The following is a 27765-nucleotide window of genomic DNA, read 5'->3' on the forward strand; positions in this document are numbered from 1 at the left end:
CATGGAGTTCCAAAGCACAATGAAATGGGCAGTTCAACAGTGAAATACTGGGATAGATAAGACATACAAAAACTGAGGAAGGTAGCTGCCTGAGGCCAACCACATTTTTCAAGCTGCTTGCCTTCAGTTGGGAAGGACAGCAGTCTGCTGCGAAGCTTGTCTTCTCTTGCTTTGGGGGACTAGCTGTGGTAGAACTGGTCAGGAACAGAGCTAACTTTCTAGCCTAGCACACTCTGCGCAAAAGGTGTGAATGTTGAATATGTGTTGATGACACAAATACTGCCCTTGTGGCAGCAGTTACATTTTCTCCTTCCTACAGCTGTTCTGTAAGCAACATCATGGCTGTACACACTCCCCAGAGATTAAATATGAGACAGTATTGGAAGGGGAGAGCAGTAGGGAAGAATTCTGGGAAACCAGCTTCATGTGAATGATAAATATTTCTTGTAAGCTTTTGATGTTGGTTATTGTCAGGGGTTGGGGACCGGACCTGTAGGCCCATGCTTTAAGGTAACACTGGAGATGGCTGAAGAGTTTGAATAATTTTGGGTAAATGGGCAGCAAAACAACCTGCTTCCCAGAAGAAGGCAATACGGGTTGAAGAAAAGAAAGAACTCGAATCTGAGACTGCTATGTTTGTGCATGTGTGTGTGCTGCTAGTGTTGCTTTTTCCTCCTTCAGTTGCTGTCTCTAACCTTAACCTGCTAGAGAATACTGCTTTATACGTTTAAGAGAAGAGTAGCTGATTTTGTACCATTTTCTGTGCAGTGATGCACAAAATGGTTGATACACAGTAATGTTCGCCTGAGGCCACGCAGCCAAATTTCCCGCTGGTTGCTAATGGGAAAGTTTGTCCTTCAGTAGCTACAGAGCACTACTTCTGTTTTAGCAGTTTTGGAGGACTTTGCCATCGGTTGCTGGCTGCCTGGTGAACCAGGAACACTCCTGTAAAGCAGGGCTGCTTTCCCAAACAACCTGCTCTTTAAAATACCCATTGGTTGTTGTTCATTTTAAATGCCACAGGATTTCTTGCTTCTCGCGGTTCAACAGGCTGTAGATTCATCTAAAGTGAAAAAAGAGCATTTAGGGTAGTTACAGCTGAGAAACATGAAATTTCCTCCCAATCTCTGCTGAGCCTGTGTCCAGGGAGGGGAGGGGAAGCAAGCTGCTCCTTGGTGCCCCAGTGCTGAATGGTCAGGTCCCCTACGAGAGGGAGGGCAGCATGGAAATGTTCCAGCTGAAGAAAATAACACACAGTCCACAAAACCTGTGTACCCCAAGGATCAGATTTTAGTTCTGTGTCAATTTCTCCTCTCCTGACTCCAGCCATGCCATTCCTGAAGTGTTCTGGGAAGAGCTGCAAAGACTTGGCTCCATGAGAACTGCCAGTGTTTCAAGAGCTTTTGCAATCAAGGAAGGTAAAACACCTTTCATTAAAAGGTTGGATTTCTTCCGAACTTGACTCAGAATCTCTGCTTGCAAATGCCAAAATTGTGCCAATTTTCAATGTTCAAGCAAAAAATTGCGTGTTGGAAGAACTAGAGACTGTTTTGTGTGCTGTCATATCAACTTTTGTGATGAGTGTTTTTCATGGGTGCTTGATAATTTGTGGTTTAGCTTCAGATTTTCCCCACTTGGTACACAGCAAACCTGACTTTGTTGCTACACCTCTGAGGTAGAATAGATTTATAAATATTTTATTATTTATAATAGATTTATAATAGATATATTTATTATTATCACACTTATAAAAAATAATGAACCTGGTATTAAGATTTATAACTATCTGTGTTGGTGACCCACTGGAAAACTCTGACCTTAGACAGCAGGAGACAAGAAAGGCATAAGAGTATATGGTTTTTCAAGTTAGGGGTGTACATACCTGTATGTCAATGGCACTTAAGCAGAATGTTTAATAGAGAAAATGTAGATGAACTGTAAAAGTTAAAATGAGAATTAAAAACTAAAATAGAGAAGCCTAGCAGCACAGGCTAATTCTACCATCTTAAACCCCATAGTTATTTGTGGAAACAACTGCACTTTCAATGCTGGCACTAATATTTCTGGTCCTGTCAGGTAGGAGCTGCGCTTTGCAGATATGTACTCTCTGCCACTATCAACAGATAAGGTTAGTGCTGATATCTGTGCAACAACAAAACCATACTGTGCTTCTGTATGCCTTGTGTGTGATCTCTGTGCTATTTCTGTGTAGCAAATACACTGGGTGTGCTGTAATTCAAACTGTGGACTTGAAAAATCACACTCAGATAAGCAAACAGAGTGTAACAGCTATAACTATTTATCAGAAATTGTATGGCCAGCAGGATCAGGGAAATGTTAATATCCCTGTACTTGGCACTGGTGAGGCTGTACCTCAAATCCTGTGCTCAGTTCTGGGCCCCTCACTACAAGAAAGACATTGAGGTGCTGGAGTGAGTCCAGAGAAGGGCAACAGAGCTGGTGGAGGGTCTGGAGCACAGGACTGATGAGGAGCAGCTGAGGGAACTGGGAGAGCTTAATCAGGAGAAAAGGAGGCTCAGGGAGACCTTATTGCTCTCTACAGCTGCCTGAAAGGAGGCTGTAGCCAGGTGGAGATCAGTGTCTTCTGCCAGGTGACTAGTGACAGGATGAGAGGAGGTTGCATCAAAGAAGGTTTAGATTGGATATTAGTAAAAGTTTTTTCATGGAAAGGGTGGTCAGGCATTGGAATAGAGTGCCCAGGGAAGTGGTGGAGTCACAATCCTGGAGGTATTTAAAACATGTAGATGTGGCACTTGGGGAATGGTTTAGTGGTGAACGTGGCAGTGCAGGAGTGGCAGTTGGACTTGATGATCTTTAGGTCATTTCCAACCTCAATTTTGAGGTTGGAAACATGATTTTATGATCATGGTCAAAACAGCTTGATTGAGCCCGTGTCTTCTCATTAGAATGGGCAAACAAACACACCCCAAAAACAAAGAGGTTCTTTTACTGATGGCTTTTTTCATTCCACAGGCTGATGATGTGCTTTGTGTTATTCCTTATGTTCTGAGTCCTTCCTACTATTTATGATTTTACTGCTATTATCTGTCTGCTGTCATCATGATGGCATTACAACAAAATGTAACAACATCTATAATTAGGGTTGTCTACACATTTTCTCTCTATTTTCCATTTGACTCATGTTTGTAACTTTCTAAATCTTTCCATTTTCAACTCAAGATAATCAAGGTCAGCCATTTCTAAGAGCAAGGGTGGTGTTTATCCATTTTTAAAAATTATATTTTGATCTTCAGAGCAGGTATATAAGAACAGCAGGGCCGAATATTGAAATTTTGCAGCAAGAGAATACTCATAGAAGAGGATTCTTAGAAAAAACCCAAGTCTTCTTTCAAGGAAGATACCAACAATGTAAGGACACTTAATAGTGACCTATTGGAAAGTGTTGAATTTGAAAGACACACAAGATTATGCAGTTATTGAGATAGCCATATGCATAGTTTAATGTCAGTAGAAGTGCTGAATAGACATGAAAATTATATGTATTGCCTTCTCTGGATGTAACCCAAGAGAATGAATCATGGAAAAAGATGGCCACGTGTAGGTCCTGAAAGTCACTGCTCTGAGGACAAGCTAGCACCTAGCTAGGACCTGTAGGCACCCTTTAGCTGCCAGTGCCCACAGCCCAGCCCAACCAACCACATGCTGTGGGGAAGCAATCACTGGAAGAAGCAGCCTGGGCTGGCCCCCAACTGTGGCAGCAGTATCATCTGGTGAAGAAATGGTGCTGCTGGAGCCCAGGGCATATGGGAAGCTTAGGAGCACCTGGGAAGGTGACGGGTGATGGACAGATTGAACTTTTAGTCAGTGGATAGTATGTACCTACTGCATTAGCTAGCCTGGTCTTGGGTAGCTGTGTAAGCTTTGTAAGCTTGCCTCAAACAGCACAGGTGTGGTTTTCTGCATTGGGGTTCTGTGCTTGACCTTGCCCAAGCTGTGCTGCTGTGCACAGGTGCTTTTTAGCATGCCTGGTTTTCAGCCAAATGTGACTTTTTGCTTTTTATTATGAAAGTTGTGGCTTTTTATATTGTTTTGTTTGCTGAGATCCTTAAAAGCATCCTCCTTGGTGTCTTCTTTTGGGGAGTAAATTCTCCTCTGCTGTGTTGCTTTGTAGTCCAGTGTGATACCACAGAGTGCTGTGTGTGCTTCATTTTAGGCACTGATTTTTAGATATTGGGGGCTGGCCATAAGTGAGTTAATTGGTGATGCTAATTGGTGATTAACCTAATAATGGCTTTGATTATGTTAATTAAACTCTTGTCTCAGACAGCAGCTGTTAAATCATTTGTCTTCAAGCTCTCCCTCAGCTGGGGTTCTTCTGAGACATGCTGGTTTGTGTTGGCAGCATTGAGTACTGAGTGTGTGATACCAACACAAGTGTCAGCACCAACACCGTACTCAGTTTTTTACCCTTTAATTTTAAACTTGTTAAAACCCTCTGGTAAAAAATTTAATGTCATTGATCAGCTTCTATAGTGTGGTTCTCTGGAAGTTCTTCCAAGTGTAACTGTTCTCCAAGGTGGTGGGAGAGAACCTATGGCACCTGTTTGTGTTAATTTGCCTTTTGGTGTATGTATGCACTTTGTGGGATGCTTATGGACATTGTGCTGGATTAAACTAAAACACAGCAGTTCACTAAACATACAGCTGGGAGGGCTGGGCCAGGTTGTAGTTTTCCTGAAAGCAAGGAGAGAAGTGGGTCTCTGGTATGAATTGTTACCTGACAGAAGACAGTGTAGAAATGAAATGTTCAGCAAGAAAAGACTGTTACTGTGGTGGAGGGAGTTGTGTGCCAACACATTATTGATGCTGCTACACCTTATCCAGAATAACTCAGTTCTTTTAAATTTGAGTAAGTAGGCAGATGTCTCAGACTGGCTTGTCCACAGCTTTGTAGCAATTGTAATAATTTCCATGCTGCTTTTTTAGCATGCTTTCATCCAGTCAGAACAGTCTAAGAGACTGCAAATGCAATGAAAAGGGAAACTGGGCAGTTCCATGCAAATGTATATTATATGGAAGCAGATTTTCCTGATACTGCCCTGGTACCAGAGTTTTTAATGCTCAGGGAATGAGTACAAAATACTAATGCAGAAATTATGTTGTCTTAATGCTGGCTTACTGAAATTGGTGATAAACACACATAGAATGATGAATTTTGCTTTGTATGTGTGTAAAACTAGTATTTTTACTTGCAGAATATTTCAGTTTGCCCCTGTTTTACAGCTGTGGCCTTTTGGGGCATTCAGAAGCCCCACATTGTTTGGATTGTTTCAGCTGAGGGTACTCTGAAACTTGAGGTATCAAGCCTCAGGTCAGAAAGATTGCTTTTCAGAACTGAGGAGCATTTTAAATTGGTGGCACATTTACAATGAATAAATACCTTTCCAGAAGACTGAACAGCCTACAGAAGCCAGTTCCTTTAAACAATGCCTTATCCCTTGTGATTGCTATGACGATTAAATAACTTGAGAGTTGAAAAAGTTTGAATGGCATTTGCCTTGAGCATTCTTGTGCAGTGCTTTTTTTAATGAGCTCCCACACTGCCAGCTTGTAACTTCTAGTATTTAAAGCTTTCTCTGTGCTTCATTCTTATTGCAGTGTTGATAAATAGGGTTTAAGACTTTTATTACCAGTTGTCCTTTTTGCATGAACTGTGAAACCATGCATTAAGGCAAGGAAAGGTTTTGTGTTTGTTACTACTTAATTCTGTTCTAACTTTAGTCTAGCTGGAAGTCTAAATGTACTAGACAGCAAATACAAGGGCAGCATAATACAGGAAAGCTAAAAACTGTGATAATGAACCCTCAAAGATTCCAAAGTATTTTTTAAGTCTTAATGAAATATTTATACATCTTAATGAAACTGCTGTGACAAGACTTTCCCACTATGCACTACTGTTGGAGCTGCTGAAAGGACATTGCTTCTATTCTAAGGCTGAGGAAGAGGAGACCGTATGAAGTACCAGCAGAGGGAGTCAGGACTGGCCATTAAATGCTGGAAATTTTCAGATCCCAGTGGTCATAATCTGGAAGGGAAAACATAGTGTTAATGTGTGAGGTGAAGTAAAAAATACTTCCCTTAAGAATCTTCTGCCTTTTGTGTGATACATGTGTGTTTTTCCCCTCCCGCATTTGGATTAAGAATATGAAAACACAGTGTATTCTATTTTGGGTATCCTCATAGTGATTCCACTCAAAAATGGTTTTCTGAGCAATTTCCCTCTTTCCTGTGCCCTTCTCAAACCACATGGATGTAATGTAGCCTTTAGAACTGTTCAGGATTTAACACCTCAGGCTTGTCACTGATGGAAAAATAATGGCAAATGGGATAGATCCACAGAGATGGGGAGGAAAAGGGGTTCAACATGCAAAATGTTGGCAGCATGCTCAGAAGAACAGCTGTCTCCTCTCCTTCCAGCTGCAGAGAAGTGGTCTCTGTATGGATGGGATGGATGCTGTCTTGGCACACGATAAGAACTTGGGCAAGTGAAATTGCTCTAAAGAGACTTGTGGCCATGCAGAAGCTCTTGAAGCTTTTTTCTGTGAGTTTGCAGATTAACACAAAGGACTTAATCCCTCTCTTTCACACCTTGCTTGTGTCAACTTGTTTATTTAGGCTTTGTATGAAGGATATTGTCAGGACCCAATGTTTTTCTCCTCTTCAGTGTCCTTTGCAATAGTCTCTCTGGATTTGTTGTCTAGTGTTCCTTGGCTTATTCTTCTAAAGTGTTTATTTTTTCATCTTTCTAGCTTATTCCCTAAGCTTTCATCATTGAAATAAAGGAGAAAAGCAAATAAAAATCATAGAGTATTTGCTTTAAGATATAAAATGGATGAATTTATATTCATTAGCTTCTAGCAAAGACAACATTGTCACTGGACTATTTGTTATCACTGGTACTGTGTTATTTTGGTCTGACTTGCTCAGTCTAAAGTGGCTTGCATGGCAGTCATGATGTTCACACGCTCTTCAAACAAAGTTTTTAGGGATGTGTGTAAACCACAGCTCAGCCTTCTACTGCTACATTTCACGTACAGATCTTGGTGAACATGATCCTAACTCAAACTGTTTCTTCATTAAGCAGGCTTTTGGCATGATTTCTTTTTACTGGATTAATGGAGGTTCAGATAGGGACAGTGCTTTTCTTCTAGAATTTGTTTACCAAACATTCAGAGAGATAAGTGCTTGTTGCTTGAATTTGCAGAGGTCTCCTGAATTTGCAGAAGGTTCTGGATACGGCAAACAGGTGTTATGACCTGCAAAGGAAATAAGCTGATGGGCGAAGAGCAAATCAAGAAAAAACCCTGTTGCTTGTCTCTTCAGTGCTGACAGTGTGGGGTGGTGGACAGGGGAGAGGCCCTGAGCTGGCAGGTTTGGGCTGAGTTCCCAGCTCTGTCACACACTCCTCTGTGGCTGTATACAAACTGCTCCTGGTCTCTGCTTTGCCTGTCTTGCCACTCTTAATTCTTCACATTTTACTAGTGCAGAGTGGCTTTCACTGTGCTCTGTACACACCATGCTTTTGTGTATCTGTTCCCTCCCTCTGCAATGCCACTGAAGTGTCTTTTCATCTTGGACGGTATTGGTATCAGTAAAGCCAAGCCTTTGCAGAAAACTGGACATTTAAACTCTCTGTTTCTTTCATGAGTTCAGTTATCAGCTGCTCCTTTGTGTTCTGTGTTCCTAACCTCATCTGCATTCCTTTTCTGCTCTTTCACCCCATGCTTACATATTTAGGTTTGTATCCCTGTCCTTTCCCTGCTTCCCTCCTCTGATCTCTGAAGAGTCCCAGTTCTCCTGACCATCTAATTTAACTTTGATTCCCTCCTAGTCATTAGGCTTCTCTATTGAGGCCAAGAAGGTCTGTCAGCCTCTTTGATGGGCTTGCTAAGCTGTTGATTTAAATTTTACAGGCTTTGTGATGCAAAGAGACTGCTAAATCACTGCTCCCATGACAGGTTTGTGAAGGGCTGGAGGAAGACAGGGTATTGAATAGAAAATTGGAAGAAGTGAGAGAACACAGGAGGCTAGAACTTCTGGAAGGAGGCAAGAAGAGTAATTATGGGCCAGGTAGATGACAAGAGTCTGACAGGGATAAATTGTTTTAAATAAGAGTGTGTATGCATGTGTAGATGGAGAAAGGCAGGATAGAAAGAAGACAGAGGGACATTTGTCAGAAGGAGCTGAAACCGTGGTGATTGGATTCTAAATGCTCAACATCAGGGCTGATATTTAAGGACAACTTCAAGAGGTGCTGATAAAGGAAGTCCAGCTGTGTGGTTTCAGGTAGATTCTCTTATTAAAAAGCCAATCCAAAACAACAACAACAAAAGCTGCCAAAAAACAACTGGAAACAAAACACAAATTCAATGAACAAAACACACACACAAAAAAAATCCAAACCCAACGTTGAGGCTGTGTACCATTCAAAGCATGTCAAGAGAGCTTGACAGAAAAATATTTTAATAGCCTGCTGCTCTTGTGCTGATTGATTACAGCAAGAGCTCAAAGATAAGCATTCTGTCAAGAATCATTAATATCTGTCAGCCAGGAGTAACTATGCAATATCAAAAATTCAAGCTGTTGAAAAGCATTCTATCCTTGCCTTGTGCTGAAGACCAGTAAATGAATATTCATGGTAGCACACACAGCTTACAAACAGTTCTTCACATAGCTTTCAAAAGGTGAGCATGCAGGTTGTTATACAGTTTAGGTGCAAAAATAAGTTCCTACTTTTTTACTTCTTTATCCTTAGACAACGTCAATGCCTGTAAATGACATGGACTATATTTGCCACAATTGTTTGCCCAAATCCTACTATTCGTCTCCAATGAGCTGTAAGATTTTCTTGTTGCCTCCATCAGTGGGAAGGAATAATTTAATATCTGGAAGATTTAACATGCTACTTAGGTGATTCTGTACTTGGCAGATAATTGAATTACAGAAGGCAAGTTCTTCAGTGCTTAAACAAGGAAAAGACTTGTGACAACTGCAGAAACTCTTCTGGAAGTCCTCTGATGTTGTGAAAGTTATCCCTGATCTGTAAGAATTCTCAGGGAATGTGACCAGTGACTGCCATAGCACTGCTGCAGGGTTAAGCTACATCCAGTGATGTGTCAGCAGACAGTGGGCATCTGGGGGGACCTTTCCTTTTGGAATCCAAAGATCAGGATTTAAATTCAGGAGGAGCCATTGCTCTTATGTTGTGTACCCCATGTCACTGTGATGAAAAGTTTACTCTGAGGTTTGACTCCTGATGATGTGCTAGGGTTTACTTATGCTGGGATTTTGGTTACTTTCACCAGTTGGTACAACTGCCTTATTTCCTTGTGATTCCTAAGACTTTGCTCATGCACCTATGTGAAATCACTTCAACGAATCTCAGAAATTACTTTTCCTAGGATCTTTTGGGAGTGATAGTAGATGTTCTCCATCTGCTGTGGCTGGTCAAGTAAAACTTCTCTGAGCAAGTCTGCCAGAAAACACATTACTCTGTGGAGAGGTGAGAGCAGAGAAGTCTGTGTTTATGTTGAGATATCTGCCTCCTCCATTCTAATCCATTATTTCATGGTTCAAAGACTCCAAGGATATGGAAATACTGTGAACACATCCCTGCTGTATTTATGGAGATTGGAACAGTACTACTAGTAAAAACTCTTCCCTTTCATTTCCTTTCCTTTCTCTTTGATTCAAAATACTCAGTCACCTTTAGGTGGAGGAACTCTTCAGAAAGAATGGAAGACCTGAATTCAGGTCTCTGCTCCTGCTTTGATGATTGAAACATAGGCCTGTTGTATCCCAGATGGTCAGTGACTGCAGGGGATTATACTTGAAGTATAATTTTCTCAATTGTTCTTCCCTAAGCAAGGAAAAGCTTTGTGTGCCTAACTGCTGGATGAGGTTTGTAGCTGCAAACTACTGACAGAGATATTTCATTACCTTTGAGAGTCCTCTGTACTTTCTGTTGGACAGCTTCAGCTTATTAGTATCTGCAAATACCATTCCTGTGTGCCTGGCAGGCACTGCACAAGCAGAATAGTTCTCTAAAAAGGTCCCAGTGGGGTAATAATACATCCTTACTTCTGACTGTATATATATGTTTGTTTATGTGCAAATATATTTGCATTTTGTGGTGACTTGCCAACAAACTCACCAAAGCACAAAATGGTTTTAGATGTCAGATGATTTCTGTGTAATGTTTACTTTAAAAGGAATTTAGGCAGTATCTCTTACACAATAGCATCTACCCCTGAATATCATGATAAATACAATTCTTTTTAGAAGTGAGGTATGGAACTCTCAGTTGTATGCATGTTTACTGGGGCTTTTAGTCCTGCTGAGTTCTAATAAAATAGCAGACTCAGCCTGGAACAGAAGCACTTTTAAGACTGGAGCCATAGGAACAGAAATGAATACCTGTTTCAGAAAGTTAGGCTGTAACCCTCTTCACTGCTCCAGAGTCAAGTATTCCTCTCACATGCAGTCATCCATGGTTTGTCATTAAAAACGCAACAGTGGTTCCAGTTATTTTTTGATAAACCATCTGTGTCTTTGCTAGCCTGTCATTTCACTCGTCAGTAAAGCAGGGCCCCCTTGAGAAGCCACGGTCTATGAGTTATTCCCGTGTCACATTCTTGTAAATACTGTGTGCACCTATTGATTTTGGTCTGCAAGCACACCTGTGATTAGTGTGTGGGAGGAGCATGACTCAGACCTAGTCATTCCAGTGACAATTGTTCTTTAACCACCCCAAATTAGTCTTCACTGGTAAATGTCATCTTTGTCTCCGACCTCATTGGTTTAGTCAACTAAATTCCAAACTTCATTATTCTTATTTGTGTTATGAACAGTATTAAGTCTTTGTAACTATTTACAGATACCAGAAAAGGGGAGGTTTTGGACCACTTTGTCTTTAGGTTTGTTTGGGAGGTGCTTGAAAACCCTGTGTAGAATATAGTCACATAACTTGTTTGTACTTGTTGCACCCAGAAGTAGAAGTTGTGCATGTGCATGAGGGGATTGGCAGGTCGATGATGAGACCTTGCAGTCTGGCTGTGGTTGTTGAAGTAACAACATCCCAGGGTGGCTTACCAAGGTTTTGTTGCATCAGAAGCTTCAGACTGAGCTGCAGAGAGGCAAAGCACACAGGTGCAGCATAGTCCAGTTAAGTGCAATAGCTTTAGGGGCTTAATTTCACAGTAGAGGAGATCTGAGCTGAGAATTAATTGTTGTCCTTATGTCCAGTATCCATTAATCCTGTCAGGTGCAGCCATGCCCTTAGCTCTTGCTGGCTGGTCTGTCACCTGAACAGACCTGGCAGCTCCTGGGTGAATAGCACAGCCTCTCTGGTGTCTGATCATTGCAGAGGTCACTGCTGGTTTCACAGTGTGACTGCTGAGAGCAAAGTCAGCTTGAAAGGCCTGCTGAGTGTAAACCAGGTGAGCTACAGAAGACACAGGCTTCCAGTTACCCACTTTCAGTTGTTTTCAGGGTTTTGTTTAACTAGGTTGTGGTTTGGGGACAATACAGTTAATCCAAAGAAATGTCTTCTCTCTGGAGTCTGTGAGACAAGGGATATGCAATTTTTCCATCAGCTGTCTGGTTGAGGCCAGCACTCTACCACCCACCTCTGGTTCTCTTCACAATGGAGCCATAGTACCTCCATCCCACTCTGCTTTTATGTTGGGGTAATTTATAGGCATTAAAATTTAACTTTTTAATTTGTTCTCAGAGAAGAGAAGGCCTAAAATAAGACTGTGCTGTACTGCTACATAGACGGCAGAAGCTGTCTCTGACTTGTAAGTCATTGGATGAAAGTTAGTGGTCGAAGAGAAATGCATTGTCTTGGTGTTTCTCTGAACCGTGTCCTTAACTTTCATCACAGGTAGACATGCCCACACCTTGCAATAGTATTTAAAACACAGCTGAGTAGAGGTTTTAAGCCTAATGAGAAGTGAGATCACTGCAGTCTCAGGGGAAGCCTTGGGTCCTTCCTCCTTGTAGTCTCACTGGTGGTTTCAGATCTGAACATGATCAGGAAGGAATGCAGCCAGTTATGAACTTCTCACATGGGTGCTCTGGTGGGAGGAGAGAGAAGCCACCTGAATCCAATTATCAATTGGAATAAAGAATTACTCTGAATACCATACTCAAATGTAAGATACCTTAATTAAATGAGGTTGGAGCAATGACCGAAAGGAATCAGACAGGAGAACTTTGCTTGAACTTTGCTTGAACAACAAGAATTCTTTTTCTTGCTTGAACAAGAGTTTAGCCATTAAACTCTTGTGTTGCATCAGTGATGGGGGCAAGTTTTGTCCAGAAATCAGTACGTGTAAGTGCTGGATGGTGGTTTTGGTGTGCAAAATTCAGATTGAGTCCTGACCTCTCAAAAGCCACGGATAGGTTATTGCAAAATAGTTGCCAGCTGGAACAGGCTGGAGCCAGCAATGCAAAGCCCAGCTGAATGTGTAGCAGTAATGTAGGAAAAGGACCAAAAGTTTGGATAACAGATGATCTCCATGAGTGTCCCTTTGATTTCCCTCCTGCAAGGCCTCGTAGGAAGGATCATACAAGTCACAGAGGAAACAGTGTGAACAGAGGAATGCTAACAAGCTACATATGTAAGCAGCTTCACATGAAAAGAACTTTTCCTAATTGTGGCTTTTGATTTTTGTTTTTGTTCTTTTGTTGGTGTAGTTCTATTTCAGTAATAAATTTTAAAATGAGGAGAGTTGATGTTTAATTGGGGCAAACCATTTGAGCTAAGTTGAGCGTAGATAAAACAGCTTTGAAAGCAAAAGCTTTCATATTGGTGCAAATGAGTAAAAATCTAGAAGCAGTATCTGGAGATTTAATTTTAACCAAGTAATTGAAAATGACCATGCATTACCCTATATAAACTGTAGAAGAAAAATTATGCCCTTAAATGGCTCAGTCGTCATTTAAATGGTGATCTGTTCATTAGTGATGGGAAATGAAATGGAAATCCATTTCAATTTTCTAGGCAATTTAAATTTTATTGTCCATAAAATTCTACAAAACAGTAAAAGAGTGTCCTTTCTCACAAATTGCAGAGGATTTAATCAGTTTTGGCATTTTACTAATTCTCATCGTGGTAAAACCTGCTAGTGAATGCATTGAGCTGAGTTCATCCTGTGTTGGTACCACTGGGGAGTCTGCCCTGGTATGTTTGGAATAGTGATCGTTTTTCCAGCTGTTATCTGTTTGTACACTTAGTTTCCTCTTGGTAATGGAATTGGCACATCAGCCAAGGTCTTGATGGTGCTCCATGTTTTGAAGATGTGTACTTCAGTGTTGCTCTAGACTAATCCCTTATGACATTCCTGGAGATGTTGTGATAAATATGCTGCTCTTTACAGGAACTGTAGTTGCTGTAAATTGGTACATTCTCTTGCCGTTTGTTTTAGCTTATCAGAGATAAACCTATCTTGTGGGGAATAAAATTTGGAGAAGTGACTGGAAAGTGCCATTTTCTGTGAGATTTCTTTCAAGAATCTTCCTTTTTCTCTAGTCTTACCTTTGATTTATCACACTGGCATTTCCCATTTCAAGTCTTGCCTGTTGATCTTGCTGTCCCATGTTGTTATATTTTGACTGAAATAAATTTATTGTGCAAGGATTTTTCTGTAGACTCGTTGACTAAACTATACTAGTTCTTGGACAGTCCTCTTCCTGTCAAGGGTTAAGGACCTAATTTCAATTAATGATTAGGTATTACTGTGTTTGGAGTTACTCATAGCTTTTTGTCAGGTTTAAGAATTTACCTGTAAGTTGAGGCACAACATACATCTTCCTGTCTGGTTTATGATGCACTTTTAGATGTAAAGCACTGCTATTGGCACTCGCCAGTTGGTGGAAGTGCTGGGCCTTGCAGAGAAATGGATGCCTTCAGGTAATTTAAGTAAGAAGAGCCAGGTGAACTCATTGGTCTGCAGGTGCTGTTTATAGAGTAAGAGTGTGCAACCCTGTTTCTCTGAAAGTGAGAGATGCTCTTGGTTAGGGATTTCAAATTCTGTCAGCTTGAAGTCTCACTGTACCCAGGATGCTCTTTAATTCCTTTCAGCATTATGCTTCTGTTGTCTTCTGTTGGTCTCTTTTTACAGCAGAAAGGTAGCGTATGACCAGATTCTCACTCCTTAATTTTGCCACCAAGAACACATCTAAATCCTCACAGGCTACTTTTTACTTGTTGTGCATCTGATTACTTTAGTAATCTGCTTTTCTGCAAGCATATTGGCTGCAATGGAGTCTGTGGCTGCCATTAAATCCCCCTCTGGTGACTGTTGGCACCTTTCAAGGTAAACACAATATTAAGCTCTAGCTGTCAAAACAAATGAGTGATGAGTTTTGTGAACCAGGATTCTTGCCATTTTACTTGTTTGGACACTTCTCAGTTTGTCAAAATCCAGATTTTACAGTGTTAATTAGTGGGACTGTGTTAATTTAATCAGGTGCTGCTGTACAGAAGTAGGAGCCTTGGCCAGGGAGGAATAGCCACCACTCTTCCTTTGTAAGGATTGGCAGGAGGCTTCCTCCTCTCTTTTTTTTCATAAGCAAGCTCTTGGATCCAAGATGCAGCCTTTCACAGAGAGCAGGATGGTGTTGGCCCTTCACTGTCAGTTTGGAGAGAGCTGTTTATGTTGAAGAGCTTTCTAACAGGACTGATGCTGAAGTTTGCTCTATTGGCTTGTCCTCTAGCTCTGATTGCTACTCTGATCAGTTTTGCTCTGTGTGTTTTTCCACACTGTTTATCGTAGCCCAAAAATGGCCAAAAAAAGGCAAAAGCAAAACCTGTTACAGAGTTGTGCTGTGCATGATGCTTGTGAGCCAAAACACCTGTAATTGCTCCTATCAGCTGTGTGGGTGCTTCCAGATCAAAATAAAAAATAAATAAATAAAGGCTTTGAGGCATCCTAAAGGATGCTGGATTTCAGCATCTTTAGAAAGCTTGGTAGTTTACCAGCACTTGCCTCTGTTCTTCCATATTAAGTCTTAAACTGGCAAAATGTAAGTCATTGCAAATCAATGAGATAACAGGAGGTGATATGGCTGTGCTGCTGTAGTAGCAGGCTGCTTCTATTTTGTAGAGTTAGGAAAGGGTGTGGGGAGAGAAGCAGTGGGAGCTGCTTGTGGTGTTTGTTCCATAGCTGTTCTTAACTTCCCTTTCTGCAGACAGCCTATTTTAAGGTGCACAGATGTTTCTACTACTCTAGTCCTTCGTAGTTGCTTAAGTGGCTTCTTAGAGCAGCTGTTCCCTTGTTTATGTCTCTGACGTGCATTTCACTGCAGTTCTCGGTTTTTTTGGTGATGGGAAGATGAAAAAAATGTGTCGATGCTCTGTTGTTCAGCCTTTATCAATTGCGTCCTCACTGGTGTCCTACCCTTCTGCAGGGGAGACATTTCCATTGTAGCCAGAGCCCACTGTTGTCCTTCTCTGTCCCAGTTTTGCTGCCAGCAGACTGATTTCACCAGATGTGATGATGAGAGTGAGATTTGCAGTAGAATTTAACTAAGAGTTTAATAAAATTTGCCTGTGGTCTCTCATCTTTCATACTAGAAGTCAAGTGCTTGCGCCACACGGTTTGATGTGCATGTCCCTCATGGCCTACTCAGGCTTTCTGCTTTGCTCTTCGCCATTAAATTGATTTTCAGACTTGCTCAGTAGTGTGCCGGCTCTCTGATCTTTGCCATTGCTACTGCCTTGCTTTGGAGGTGCAAATTAGAAGCTGGTGGAATGAAAGAGGGAGGTGGAGCAGTGTATTGTTTCAGTCCAGGAGAAAAGAGAGCTGTGGGAAGAGCAGGATTTAACAGTTACTGGACAGCATGGGGGAGAGCTCCTCTGGGAATTTACTTTCACTTAAAAAAACATCTTTTTCCCAGGTCGTGAAACTCAGGAAGTTATGTACATGCTAAGATTAGCAATTGTAATTTGTTTTCTAACAGGTGAAAATGTTCTGGATGTATATTGTAGAAAATCATGAAGTGCAAAAAATTAATTGACCCATTAGATTTTGGCTAAGTTCTTTACATTTATTCTTTACTAGCTAAATGGAATTACATCTTTATACATTGTGTTAGTTTAAAAAAAAAAAAAAAAAAGGTAGATAAAAGATTACAAATAGGAAACTTTATAATACACAAAGCTTCCTAAGAAGTAGCAAGTTAAGCAGCTCTGGGTCTGTCTGTACTGTTCCAGAAGGTTGTGTAGATAATTGATAAGTACATCTCACTTTAGAAGCTTTGGTATCAGATTGCAAGACTACAAATAACAATTCTATCAAAACTAGGTCTGTAAACAATTCTTTAAGATACCTGTTCAGTTTGGTATTTACTTGCATATTGTATTTAATAGTTCAGTGTTTTTCTTTTAACTGCATGCTCTCTACCCATAAGTAGGCATAATTACCACTAATCAAGACTCCTAATCTCAAGCAATTATAAACTCTTACATTGTTCTAATTGCACATTTGAAAATAATGTCATTTTCTCATGTAATTATGAGATGATCCATACAATTAATTATTGCTTTTCTTTTTATCTGATCAATGTTAATTTTGTGTGACCTCACAATGTGTTATCTGAAAAATGCCTTTGAGACATGCAGTTTTTGTGGTTAATTTACAGTTGTGTTTCATATTCAGTAAGAAGTGATACAGTTCAACAGATTTTCAAGGCTGTGTTTTCAGCTTTCTCTCAACTGAATAATTTGTTGTATACTAGGAACTTGTTGGTGAAACAGAAGTGCAATTATACATTTAAATCATCTACTATTTGCAAATGCAGGTGCTTGCTCTTTGAATAGTACTTAGGTTATTGCAGTATGTAAAAAGGGTTTATTTTGGTTTTCTAGTTGTTAAGTGGAATTTTCATACAGACAGACTTTCTCAATCAGCTTTCCAGACAGCAAAAATGAAGGTAGTTCATTTTCAGAAGGCACTGCAATTCTTGGGGGCAAGATATAAGAGATTGTTCACTAGCTGATGTTGGTCTCACTTGTTGCTGTGTAGCTCTTCTGCACATATTGGATGAGTGCATTTTGAACAAACCATCATCAATCTGTTGATTCATCTCAGGAACCAAATGCAGCACTTACATCTGTAATTTGGGTAATTGTAAACCTCTCATTCTTACAGATAGAAATCCTTCCTCTTATAATTCTAAAATAAGACCCCAGATCACTTACTGTGGTAGCTGAAACCTACACTGACTTGTATTTATTTCTCTATTCTTACTTGTTACATCACTAGAAGTAGCAGATGATTTGGTGACCTTTGCAACCTGTGTCTGACCTTCATGATTCACTTGTGGGTAATTTGCTACTGTAATTACTATGGTCCTATCTGTGATGTTATTTAAACCCTGGTTTAAATGGAGTATCACAGACCACAGTGTAAATGAGCAGCCACATTGTTGGGGACAACCTGTTTTTTCTTTATTGTCAGAAAAGAACATTAATGTCAGAGGGTGAGGGCTATATAATTTCTGAGGGATCTGGAGAGGAAATACTGGAGATTTTGCTCTATCATGAATGGCCTAACTTTCTTCCTTTAGTAGAATGTGTGTTTCTGAAATCAGTCTGGGGCTGTAGTCTGCTGCGGTGGGTTCATTTCATTATTCCTTTGAAAGGAAGGAAAGGCACACAGCCAGCTACTTCTGTGCAGAAGAGTTCAAGGTCTAATATGCTAATGAATCTACCCAATATTGGGCTGCAAAAATCCTTGGCTTTAATGTGTCTTTAATAGTAATAAAGTGGTTGGCTAATGATATATTAAGGATTGTAAATTTGGGAATTAAAAAAAAATTAATCTAGGCAGGAATAATTTTTCTTGCCAAGATAATTGTCATACTGGAACTGCAATTTGCAGTGGAAATTGCTTGCTTCATAATAATTAAAATATATGACCAAACTTCTGTTTTTTCTTTAAGCTTCATGTAGCTGGACATTGATGGGGAAGAGTGGGGACTCCATCTTACCTTTGCTGGCATGGAGCTGTACGTGCCAAGACAGTGATCCCCCAGCTCTCACTTGAGAGACTTGTTTGCCAGAGAGCAAAGAGAGTTGTATGGACACAAGTGCTGTTGTCAAGAAAGCTACAGATAAAAAATCTGCTTGCCACCCTCTCTTTAGTTGTCACCGGTTTCAGAGCTGTGCTGGCTGCCTTCTGCTGCTGCAGTCTCCTGTAGGGTCGTGTTTGTATTTGTGTAACAGAGAGCAAACCAGTACTTACTTAGGGATAGGTAATGCTGTTCTAATACGAAAATACTCATGGATTAAGGAGCTGTTATGGTAAATCTGTTTTGTAAAGCATTTTACCATTCTTCACTACTCATCGAACTGCATGATACGGTTTTGTTCAGGCACAAGTTAAGGTTAAACAGGAAAAATAAATGGTTTTGGTCACTGTATTAATGCTCTCCACTTTTCTTTAAACTGAGTGTGCACATTTTTTCTGCATATTTTTGTACCTGTTTGTACAGAGGAGTAAATGGAAAAAGAGACAGCTATTCTCTACAGAAGCTCATAAAAAGAAAAGTAATGCAGCATCAAGAAGAAATTCTGCAGAAAATCAGCAGTGTAAAAGCCTTGAGCAAACCTAAAGTTAAATTACATTTCATGATGATCAGGGCACAGACAGTCCCATAAGTTTGTTTTGCACAGTATCAAAGGTTTTTGTTGGCCACAGAACCCTAGAGCATCTTAGTTGGCTTAAGGATATCTGCCTATTACACTGACCTGAATCAATAGCTGCATTCTCAAAGGAAGGAGTGAGATGAAGATTTTTTTTTTCTTTTTTAATAGCTGGTGAGGGAGTAAATAAACAGCAAAATAATAATTTGCCTTCAGTAAGGCAAAATATATTTTTTTATAAATATGGCTTCTCATTGATTTATCTCGAGTGGAAGAGATAAGATACTTACAATTCAGTGCTTGTTTTGGGGGACAGGAAGAGGAAGAACTTACTCAGCAAGCCAGAGCACTTAACGGGTGGTTATCATCACATCTGCAGTCTGACTGTTCCTCTCCCTCTACAGCCAACCTGTCACGTATCACTGACCTGATTCACAACATAGGAAAGCTTCCCTTGAGGTTTCCTGTCTCTCCATTTCATTCAGGGATGGATTGGCTGGAAGAGCCGCAGCCCCAGCCTCTGCAAGCTATCAAACCTGGCTGCTGAGGCTGCCACCAGCCTGCTGTTCCGTCTTGGGCTTCAGCAGATGGATCTTCTCAAGCCCCGTGTGTTTTCATCTGCTTCTCTCCATGCTTGGAAACACTGCCTTTTTTTCTTCCTCGTGTTTATTCTTGAACCCATCCTGATGAACCAGCTGGCTTCACAACTGTGTTGTGTGAAGTCAGGAGGCCTGTGCAAAGGTCTGCCTCTGAGGGCTCTAGCTCTTCCCTCAGCCCTTGCTGTTCTTTTGCCTGAAGAATATAAAATGTAACGCGAGTTTTTATGTATTATTAAACTTATGTTTATAAATTACTGACCCATGGTAGCTGTTTATTACATATTCCATCTTCTGCTTTGATGCATTGTTGTTGTCACACCAAGGTGGGTAACGATGACTCAGCTTACCACTGGGATAATTCACTTAAAGCCTGGAAATCTGTCACTGGTAGTATTTCAACACAGGTGCTATAAACCTGAGATGAAAAGTTAAAGTATTTGCTGTCAAGGTATTTCCCTTAAAATTCTTCTGTCTTCTGTTGTGGTTTTGTAAGGTTTTGGGTACTGCTGAATTGTTTGATGGACAAACAGTCGTGTTTTAGGAGCTCTGTGATGCAGGACATGCTCTCACAAAAATAGGTGATGGTCCTCAGTTTGTAGTGCTGAAGGTGACCTATGAAGTGCTTGAGCTCATCAGGCCTTCCTAATAAAGCACTGATATTTGCATGCATTTTTGTGACCTACCATTTCCAGTCTTTAAAGCCCAGTGGAACACAAAATGATCACCACACCTTAACATGTATTTTCTCTGTGCTTTTTCTTCTTTTTCACAGCCCTTCTGTATGCCACCATTTTTGGTAATGTGACAACCATATTTCAGCAAATGTATGCTAACACCAACAGATACCATGAAATGCTGAACAGTGTCCGGGACTTTTTAAAGCTCTACCAGGTCCCTAAAGGACTGAGTGAACGTGTGATGGATTACATTGTTTCCACCTGGTCAATGTCCAGAGGAATAGATACTGAAAAGGTAAGTAAATTAAACTGCAAGGAAAGAAGTCACATCCTGAAAGTAGTCCATTAAAATAAACAGGAGGTACTGTCTTAGTAAAGGAGACAAATATTCTTTAAATATTTTTAAGGGAAGCAGCAGCTTCCCTTAATTTTAAACTTTCAAATACAGTATTTCAGCTATTCTATCATATTGACATATGATAGTGGTAAAAGTATGTATGTTTGCTAGTGAAATGGCATGAAATAGTATAAAAATGATAAAGGAAAAAGCTCAGCTTGCAGTAAATGAAGGTGACAAGTAAATAACAAGTTCTGGATTGTAACACAATCCCACAGCTTTTCCAAGTGAGATTTTTTTTTTTTTACAATATTTCTTGTGAGGTTACTTGCAGCTCTGTGGGCCTGAAAACAATGTAATTTTGTTTTTGTTGTTGTTAGAGAATTTGAATGTAATATTCTGTATGCAGGTTAAAAATATTAATGAAAACTGAAAGTATTTAATAATGTATTGCTTGAAATCTACCTTATGTAAGGCAGATGTTATCATTCAGATTCATTGAATTTAGAAATAAATTCCCATTGTGTCTTTTAAAATAGCAGATGGCCTTTCACCAGAACAAATGTACAAAAGTAACTCCTTGTCGCTTTCATATTAGTTGCCAGCTTTTGTAGAGATAGACAATTTTTCTTCTGCTTGTAAAGAAGTGTGATTTGTGAGGTGGATCATTCAGGAAATCATACCAATGCTCTGGTCACCAGCCTTCTGTTTGGCAGCTTAATTTAGTATTCTGAACTGTGGATGATGCAGTTAAAGAGCAAACAGTGTCATTTCTGTACAGCTGTTAAAGCATCGTTATGAAGGAGTAGAACAGATGTGGCCTTGCACCGAGCTGCCTGGAGACTGAGGGGCACACAGGGCACTGTTTGCTTTCCTAAATGGTCTTCAGCATATCTGCCATTTTTAGATCCCAGACATGATTCTGTAAGCACTGTCTGTCACACTAGCTTTCAGAAAGAAATGGTATTTTAGTGCTGGATAGCACTGGTAAGAAGCTGTTCTGCATGTTTTCTCACAATCTGTCTTTGTGTGGGGTTGTGATTTGAAGTAGGTGCATTTGGTGAAGGTGGAGAGACATCTGAGGATACATAGTGTAATGAGTGCTGTTTTTTTAATTCAGCCCCCATTACAAACTCCTGTCATCATTTTAAAAAAACAACAAGAAAAAAATGCTGTGTAAAACATGTTTGTTTCGTTTTCTTTTTTTAAGCTTATCTTCAGTGTACATTCTTGACTTCCTTTGATAAGGAGAGAAATGCTTTAAGGGTCTATTTTGAGACAGCAGATAAACCAAACCCAGCACAACAATACCCAGTGTAGCCTTTGAGAATTATCTTAACAAACAGGAGAAAAGTCTCCAATTGTCAGGGCAGCAAAGAGCTTAATACGGTGCTGGTTTCAAACCCTGGTGTGTTCATAGCTGAACTGCCACTGGCCGTGACTGCTAAACCAAGAGCTCAGCTTTCATCTGCACAGCAAAAGCTATGCTTGGCTGTGCCAATCCATAAACTCCCAGGTCTGAGCTCTGTAGTTTTGATGCCTGTGCATAACTTCTGGGATGTCATGAATAAAACATGTGTTGCTCGTGAGACAGAACAGTGGTAGTCGCTGTCCTCTGAAACAGCTTCCTGCAGATGGGGCAGAGACTTAAGTGTGAACTGAGCACAGAACTGGTCCTATCACTGTTTTGTAGGCCACAAATTTGTCAGTTCAGTGTTAACTGCAGATGTGCTAAGTTACAAGTCTGGAAGATGCCAGTACAATGAAATTTAACCAACAGCTACTGAAAGATTCTAAAATTGATCGATGAAGATATATTTCTTACCTCCTGGACAAATGAAAGTTTTCTCCCATTTATCTGAAATTCTCAAATGTCTTTAATCCCTTTCATTTTTGTGAAGTGAAGCACAAAAGTTGGAGACAACTTCTTTAAATGGAGAGTGGAAGATTACTTTATTTCCTCTAAGAAGTTTTTTTATCAAAAAAGTTTTTGGATAATAGCATAATTTTAAAATATTCTCTTGTATATTTAGGGGTTTTTGCTACTATTTCTATTTTGACATTGTTGCTATATGATATTCAGGTAACTGAAAAGTGTGTGTGTAATTCCAGTAGTAAAATTTGGCAAGAATATGCCACCAGGGAATATTTTCATTGCCAGAGTAAATGAGATAATGGAAATGACAGATATGGCTGCTGCCTGTGTTCCCTGTTAAATGCTGGTCTTGTTGCCCCAGCCCATTTCTGTGAGCCTGGAAAACTGAGAACTGGCAGGTTTGGCAGCTCTGCTGTACAGGGCAGCCAAGAAAAATCATTCATGAGTGCCCTACACCTAAGCACTATAGAAATACATCTCTTTTTAGAAGTAATATCTGTAATAAAATGTCTGTTTGGAGGTGGACCAAAGATGATGATATTGGTGGTGGAGTTACTTGTCTTTAGAGTACCAGGCATGATATCTGGAACCAGTGCCATGCACAGAATTATGAGTTTGGTTCTCTGCTCAGATCTTGCAGAGAGCCCCATTTCAAAGTGTAGACGTAGCCATAGTGCTTCCTGTGTTACCTTTGCTTTTCAGGAGTATTTGCAGTGAGACAGTCTTCTCTTTCAACCTAGGAAAATGTGTGGGAGTAACTCTGAAGATCAACCAGAGTGTTCCTTAATTGGATAGAGTAGTTATTACTGAGAAAACAGTTAAAAAAAACCCCAAAACAAGCAGACTGAGACTACTCAATGTTTTTCTCAAACAATAGGTCCTGGATGTGCTTCATCAAGGGTCTTGTGATCCCCAAACCCTGTTCATATTACTTCTTTCCACTTCTAATCTGTACACGCAGCATTGATTTTGTATTCTTTCCACTCAGCTGTCTGTATTATATTAAAACCCTTCAGAAATGGCCCTGGCTGGTACCCGCTGTGCTGAGCATCAGCTCGTGTTCTCTTAGGAGCACACATCATGAATTGCCGTGAGGAACATTGCATTTGGAAGATCAAAAAGCTGCCCAAAACAGCATCATACCTTAAAATCCCTTTCCTGCATAAACAAAATACTTGGTAGTGTCATTGAGGGGTAAATTTGAATACCTGCAGTTCTCAAAGTTATGAGTTAATTGAGGTTTAAATAATTTGTTTTAGTCATTAAAGTATATAACTTGTGCAGGCTTTTCACGGAATCTGCCTATGAATAAAGTGACCTACCCTCCAGAAACAATTCTTCAGGAAGATTTTCTTCAGTGCTTTCTGTACTGCTGTGCTCTAAGTTTTATTGTCTTAAAAACCTGAGGCCTTCTGGTGATTCAATATGCAGCAGAGCATGTTGCTGAGATGAAAACAGTGTTTTCCGTGAGGTGTTATAAAGTAGACTAAGTTAGTATTGTGGCTTATGTGGATAAATAATATAAAACTAAACATACACTCTGAGATTAGAAATTTTATAAGAAGGAGGAAAGTAGTTCTTAAACCTTGAGTGGTAAACTAGCCATAGCAGGCAGGTAGAAGCCATTTGCAGGAACTGATTGCCTGATTTCCCTGTCAGGTTTTGCAGATTTGCCCTAAGGACATGAGAGCAGATATCTGTGTGCATCTGAACCGCAAGGTTTTCAAGGAGCACCCTGCCTTCAGGCTGGCCAGCGATGGGTGCCTCCGGGCGCTCGCCATGGAATTCCAGACGGTGCACTGTGCTCCAGGAGACCTGATCTACCACGCTGGGGAGAGCGTCGACAGCCTTTGCTTCGTGGTCTCGGGCTCCCTGGAAGTGATCCAGGATGATGAAGTCGTTGCTATATTAGGTGAGTTTCAGAGCTGGTAATATGCATAAATACAATTATGTGCAGCAATTTATAGCCTCTTCTAATCATTCTTTAAAAAAGCTTCAGTTAAATTGGTTTTGCCACGGCCTGGAGAGGTTTAAAGTGCAACCATATCATATCCAGATTACTTCGACCTGTTTCATCTGGTCAATGGAAACTACTTCAGCATGGGGTCCTGGTCACTCTTGGGATTTTCCCTCTCTTGACACATCCCTTTTAATTAGAAATTCCATTTAGAACTTCAGAAAACTTATTTTTGAAGTGCCTGGCTTCCCTGCCTCACTCACACCCCCCCATAATAATCTGCTTTCCCTGGAATTTTTCCAGTTCAATTTATTTAAAATGTCAGGTTGAAATAATATTTATCTATAATGTCAAAATAATTTTAAACATTTAGAGCCGATTTGTGTTAACTTGGAATGGCAGCTTTGGGTTGGAGGCATTGAAAAGAAACTGATAGGGGTGTGAACAGCATTCTGAGGCAGAGCTAACAGAAAGGAGTGGGATAATCCAATAGATGTAGATGAATCATGGGGTGGCTGGAGCATTGAGGAGGTGATACGTATCATTTGATTCTGTCAAGCCCTTTTGTGATAAGGTAAATTCTCATGGTGGCTTAATCCTGTAACTGTCACTCATAGCAGTCTGGAAAAAGAGAATAAATCATCTTGGTAATCCTACTTTTTTCTGAACACATATACTCAACTCTCCTAAGATGAATGTCTGCTGAAAAATGAGGGGGTTAATAAATATCCTGAGGTCACTTTTCTCTACTTTTGACCAGGATTGCATGTATAGCATAGGGTAAATTTAGAGTTGTGGGGAATCAAGTTGATAATACTTCGTGCCAAGCAAGAAGCTGGAAAGGTGAGAAGCTGGAGGATAACTGATTCTCTTTTGCTCTGGAATCACCCATGCTGCTCAGTGCTATATGGTATTTGTAACTTCTGCTTGTCTGTGCTGCACATCAAGAACTTGCTACCTTTTGCCATGTTGAACCCTCATCAATTAACGTGACAAGTGCAGAACACAAACTAAGACCCCTCAGTTTGTGTGTCTTTATGGCACCACCTGGGTTCATCATGAGAAGAAAACTTCAAAACATCTTGCTGCTCTATTTGAGTATAGGTAAAAATCACTGAGGTCAAATTTCTTTAAAATGTTCTTTAAATATACCAATTTTCTCCTCATCTTTACTTGTAACTCCTGCATTTTATCATAACACTTGCTTTAGAAAACCCTCAGCCAAGATTGCTCAAGGAATCAGTGTTAAGGAAACCTAACTCCTAATCTCTGCTGCTGCAGAGTGATAGCTACAGATAAATGAGGCTGTTCCCTGGGTATCTGGATGAATAGAGGTATTTTGTTGCTGCTCTTCTCCTGGGATGTAACTATTGATCCTCCTCCCTCCACAGCTTTTCATTTTCTTCTTTTTCTTTCTTTTTCCTTTTTAAATTTGGAGTCAGTTCCCTGGTTCTCACTAAAGTTGGTGAGTTTTATTCACATTCTCTTTGTGAATATTGTAAGAGGAGAGGAAAGTAAAATTAAGTGGCATCTGTTTGGGATTCTGTGAGATTTCATTTTGGATGTGCATCAATGTTTGTATTTCAGTTTCTGTACTAAGGAATCCCTTTCCTTCCACAAATGTGTGTACCTTCATCCCCCAGGCTGTAAAGACTTCTGCTGAAGGTTTCTCTATCCTGAAAAGAAATTATGTATTCAACTGAGTTTTTCACTATTCTAAATCAGTTGAACTTCTTTTTCCTTCAGCGTTGTGCAGTTTAATCACCACACAACTGAAGGATACGCCAGGAGATGAGTCAGGTTTTCCTCTCTAACAACTTTGTACTCTCAGTTTTCTTTTCTGTAGAAAATAGTGCTTTGGGATGGGGTTTTTTGGTTGTTTTTGTTTTTAAATTTCATAGTTAGCTAAACTTGCCAAGTTCTTGATGGACCTATACCAGAGAAAACAAGGTACTACAAGGGGGGTGGAAAAAGTGCATTGTACAAGACACATGATTTTTGCTGATTACTCAGCCAGGACAACCTATGCCATAAATTTTGTTTACCATTCCCAACTAAGCATAGCTATGAACATCAGGCATGTAACAGCAAATCATGTGAGGAATTCCACAGGGTAATTTTAGCTGACAGGTACGTTACAGAGACTGTAATCTTCTTTCAGGCATTCTGGAAATGAAAACAAAAAAATAAGTGCACAAATTATGCAAGGTGAATTATTTGTTCAGCTCTGGCTGTCACGTAACAAAGCAGCCTTTGCAGCTTGCAATGTAGCCTGTATCTTCCTTACAATGGAGAAATGAATTGCAACTCTGAATCAGTCTGTGGGACTGCTGTGCAGCGCTACATAAACCAAAGGCAAAATGCACTTAATCCTTAAAGGATCCAATTCATAGGAAACATTTTCAAGTTCTGAAATCATTTAACCTTGCAGACTGGTGTATAAGAGTGCATTGTGTACACTTGCATAATATCCTTCCAAATCAGTTCCATGTAATACCCCAGAGACAGGTATAGTCTCAGTTCAGGCTTATGTTCTTAGAACAAAGCACTGACTTTGATTGACTTGGATTAATGAGAGTACTGAGTTGGAAGAAATTGCACATAGGCCAGCAGTGAAAAAAGGTACATTTTTTGTGTATCCCCTAAGATTCCCTTTCACATTAATATAAATTAATACACAAACACAATAATATGCAAATGTAAATAAAAAAACCCCAAACCTTTGCATGTTTTAATAAAAATTTAAAGAAATTGCTGCATTTTGCAGAAATTTATATGAAGTTTGATTTGTTGGGATGAAAGATACATATTTTGAATTCTATGCAAAATCTGTGCTAAAATACAGAAATTACTGATGTTCATGTGACTCAGTCTTTGGATTTGGTGTGTCAAAGAAACAGAAACAAAAACATAGAAAATGACCTCTCAGCCAGGCAATTGATTTGTTTGTGATTCATTCCAATACAAATGAGTCAGAAAAAAAAGACTTAGCAAGAAAAGCCACTCTATTACTATGTTTTCTATGTTAATGTGTAAGTATGAGAGTGGGATTATGTAGAAGGGAAGTTTGGCTGGTGGGAAGCTGCCTGGATGAGACACAATTCTGCTTTTGGTAGTTTGCTGTTCTTCCACTGACACTGCTGTTACTGCGTAGGATGAAGTGCTGACGTACACTCAGCACTTTGAGGAAGACTGAGACAAATCACACAGTCCTTGCCCTGAAGAGAACTGAGCGAAGCACAGGTCATGCAGGACTTCCATTAAGAGAATGTTTTCAACTTGGCTTTGCTTTTAATGTTCCTAAGCCCTCCCACTTGGCCTGATGCTGCTATATCCACCTGAGACTCACAGTATCTCTTTGAACTCTTACTTAAAGGCTTAGCCATTTATCCCAGTGTGGTTAGAAAAAATGTGAGGGCTTGTTTCCTCTGTTAAAAACAATCAAGTGTTTATGTGCACTTTGTTTGGCAGCTCTAGTTTTCTCTGTTTTGGAGCAGATCTTTCAGGCTGAGAGACTGACCACCTGAAAACCTGACTTCACTGCAGGTCTTTGAAAAGTTAAAACCTGCTCGTGCTCCGGAGATTGGCTACATTTTAATTTATCAAATAACTTTTTTAAAATATT

At 40.1% G+C, this 27765-nt stretch overlaps 1 protein-coding gene across 1 annotated transcript in view; it reads left to right on the forward strand.

Moving 5' to 3' along the window:
- Positions 1 to 27765, forward strand: part of KCNH1 (potassium voltage-gated channel subfamily H member 1) — a 168377-nt gene that overhangs the window by 53187 nt on the left and 87425 nt on the right. The window contains exons 7-8 of the mRNA XM_015620428.3: positions 20066 to 20265; positions 23843 to 24095. Coding sequence (XP_015475914.2) covers positions 20066 to 20265; positions 23843 to 24095 — 453 coding nt within the window. The remainder of the gene's footprint in view (positions 1 to 20065; positions 20266 to 23842; positions 24096 to 27765) is intronic.

This window comes from Parus major, chromosome 3 (genome assembly GCF_001522545.3).
Source record: "Parus major isolate Abel chromosome 3, Parus_major1.1, whole genome shotgun sequence".
In the NCBI taxonomy this organism is placed as follows: Eukaryota; Metazoa; Chordata; class Aves; order Passeriformes; family Paridae; genus Parus; species Parus major.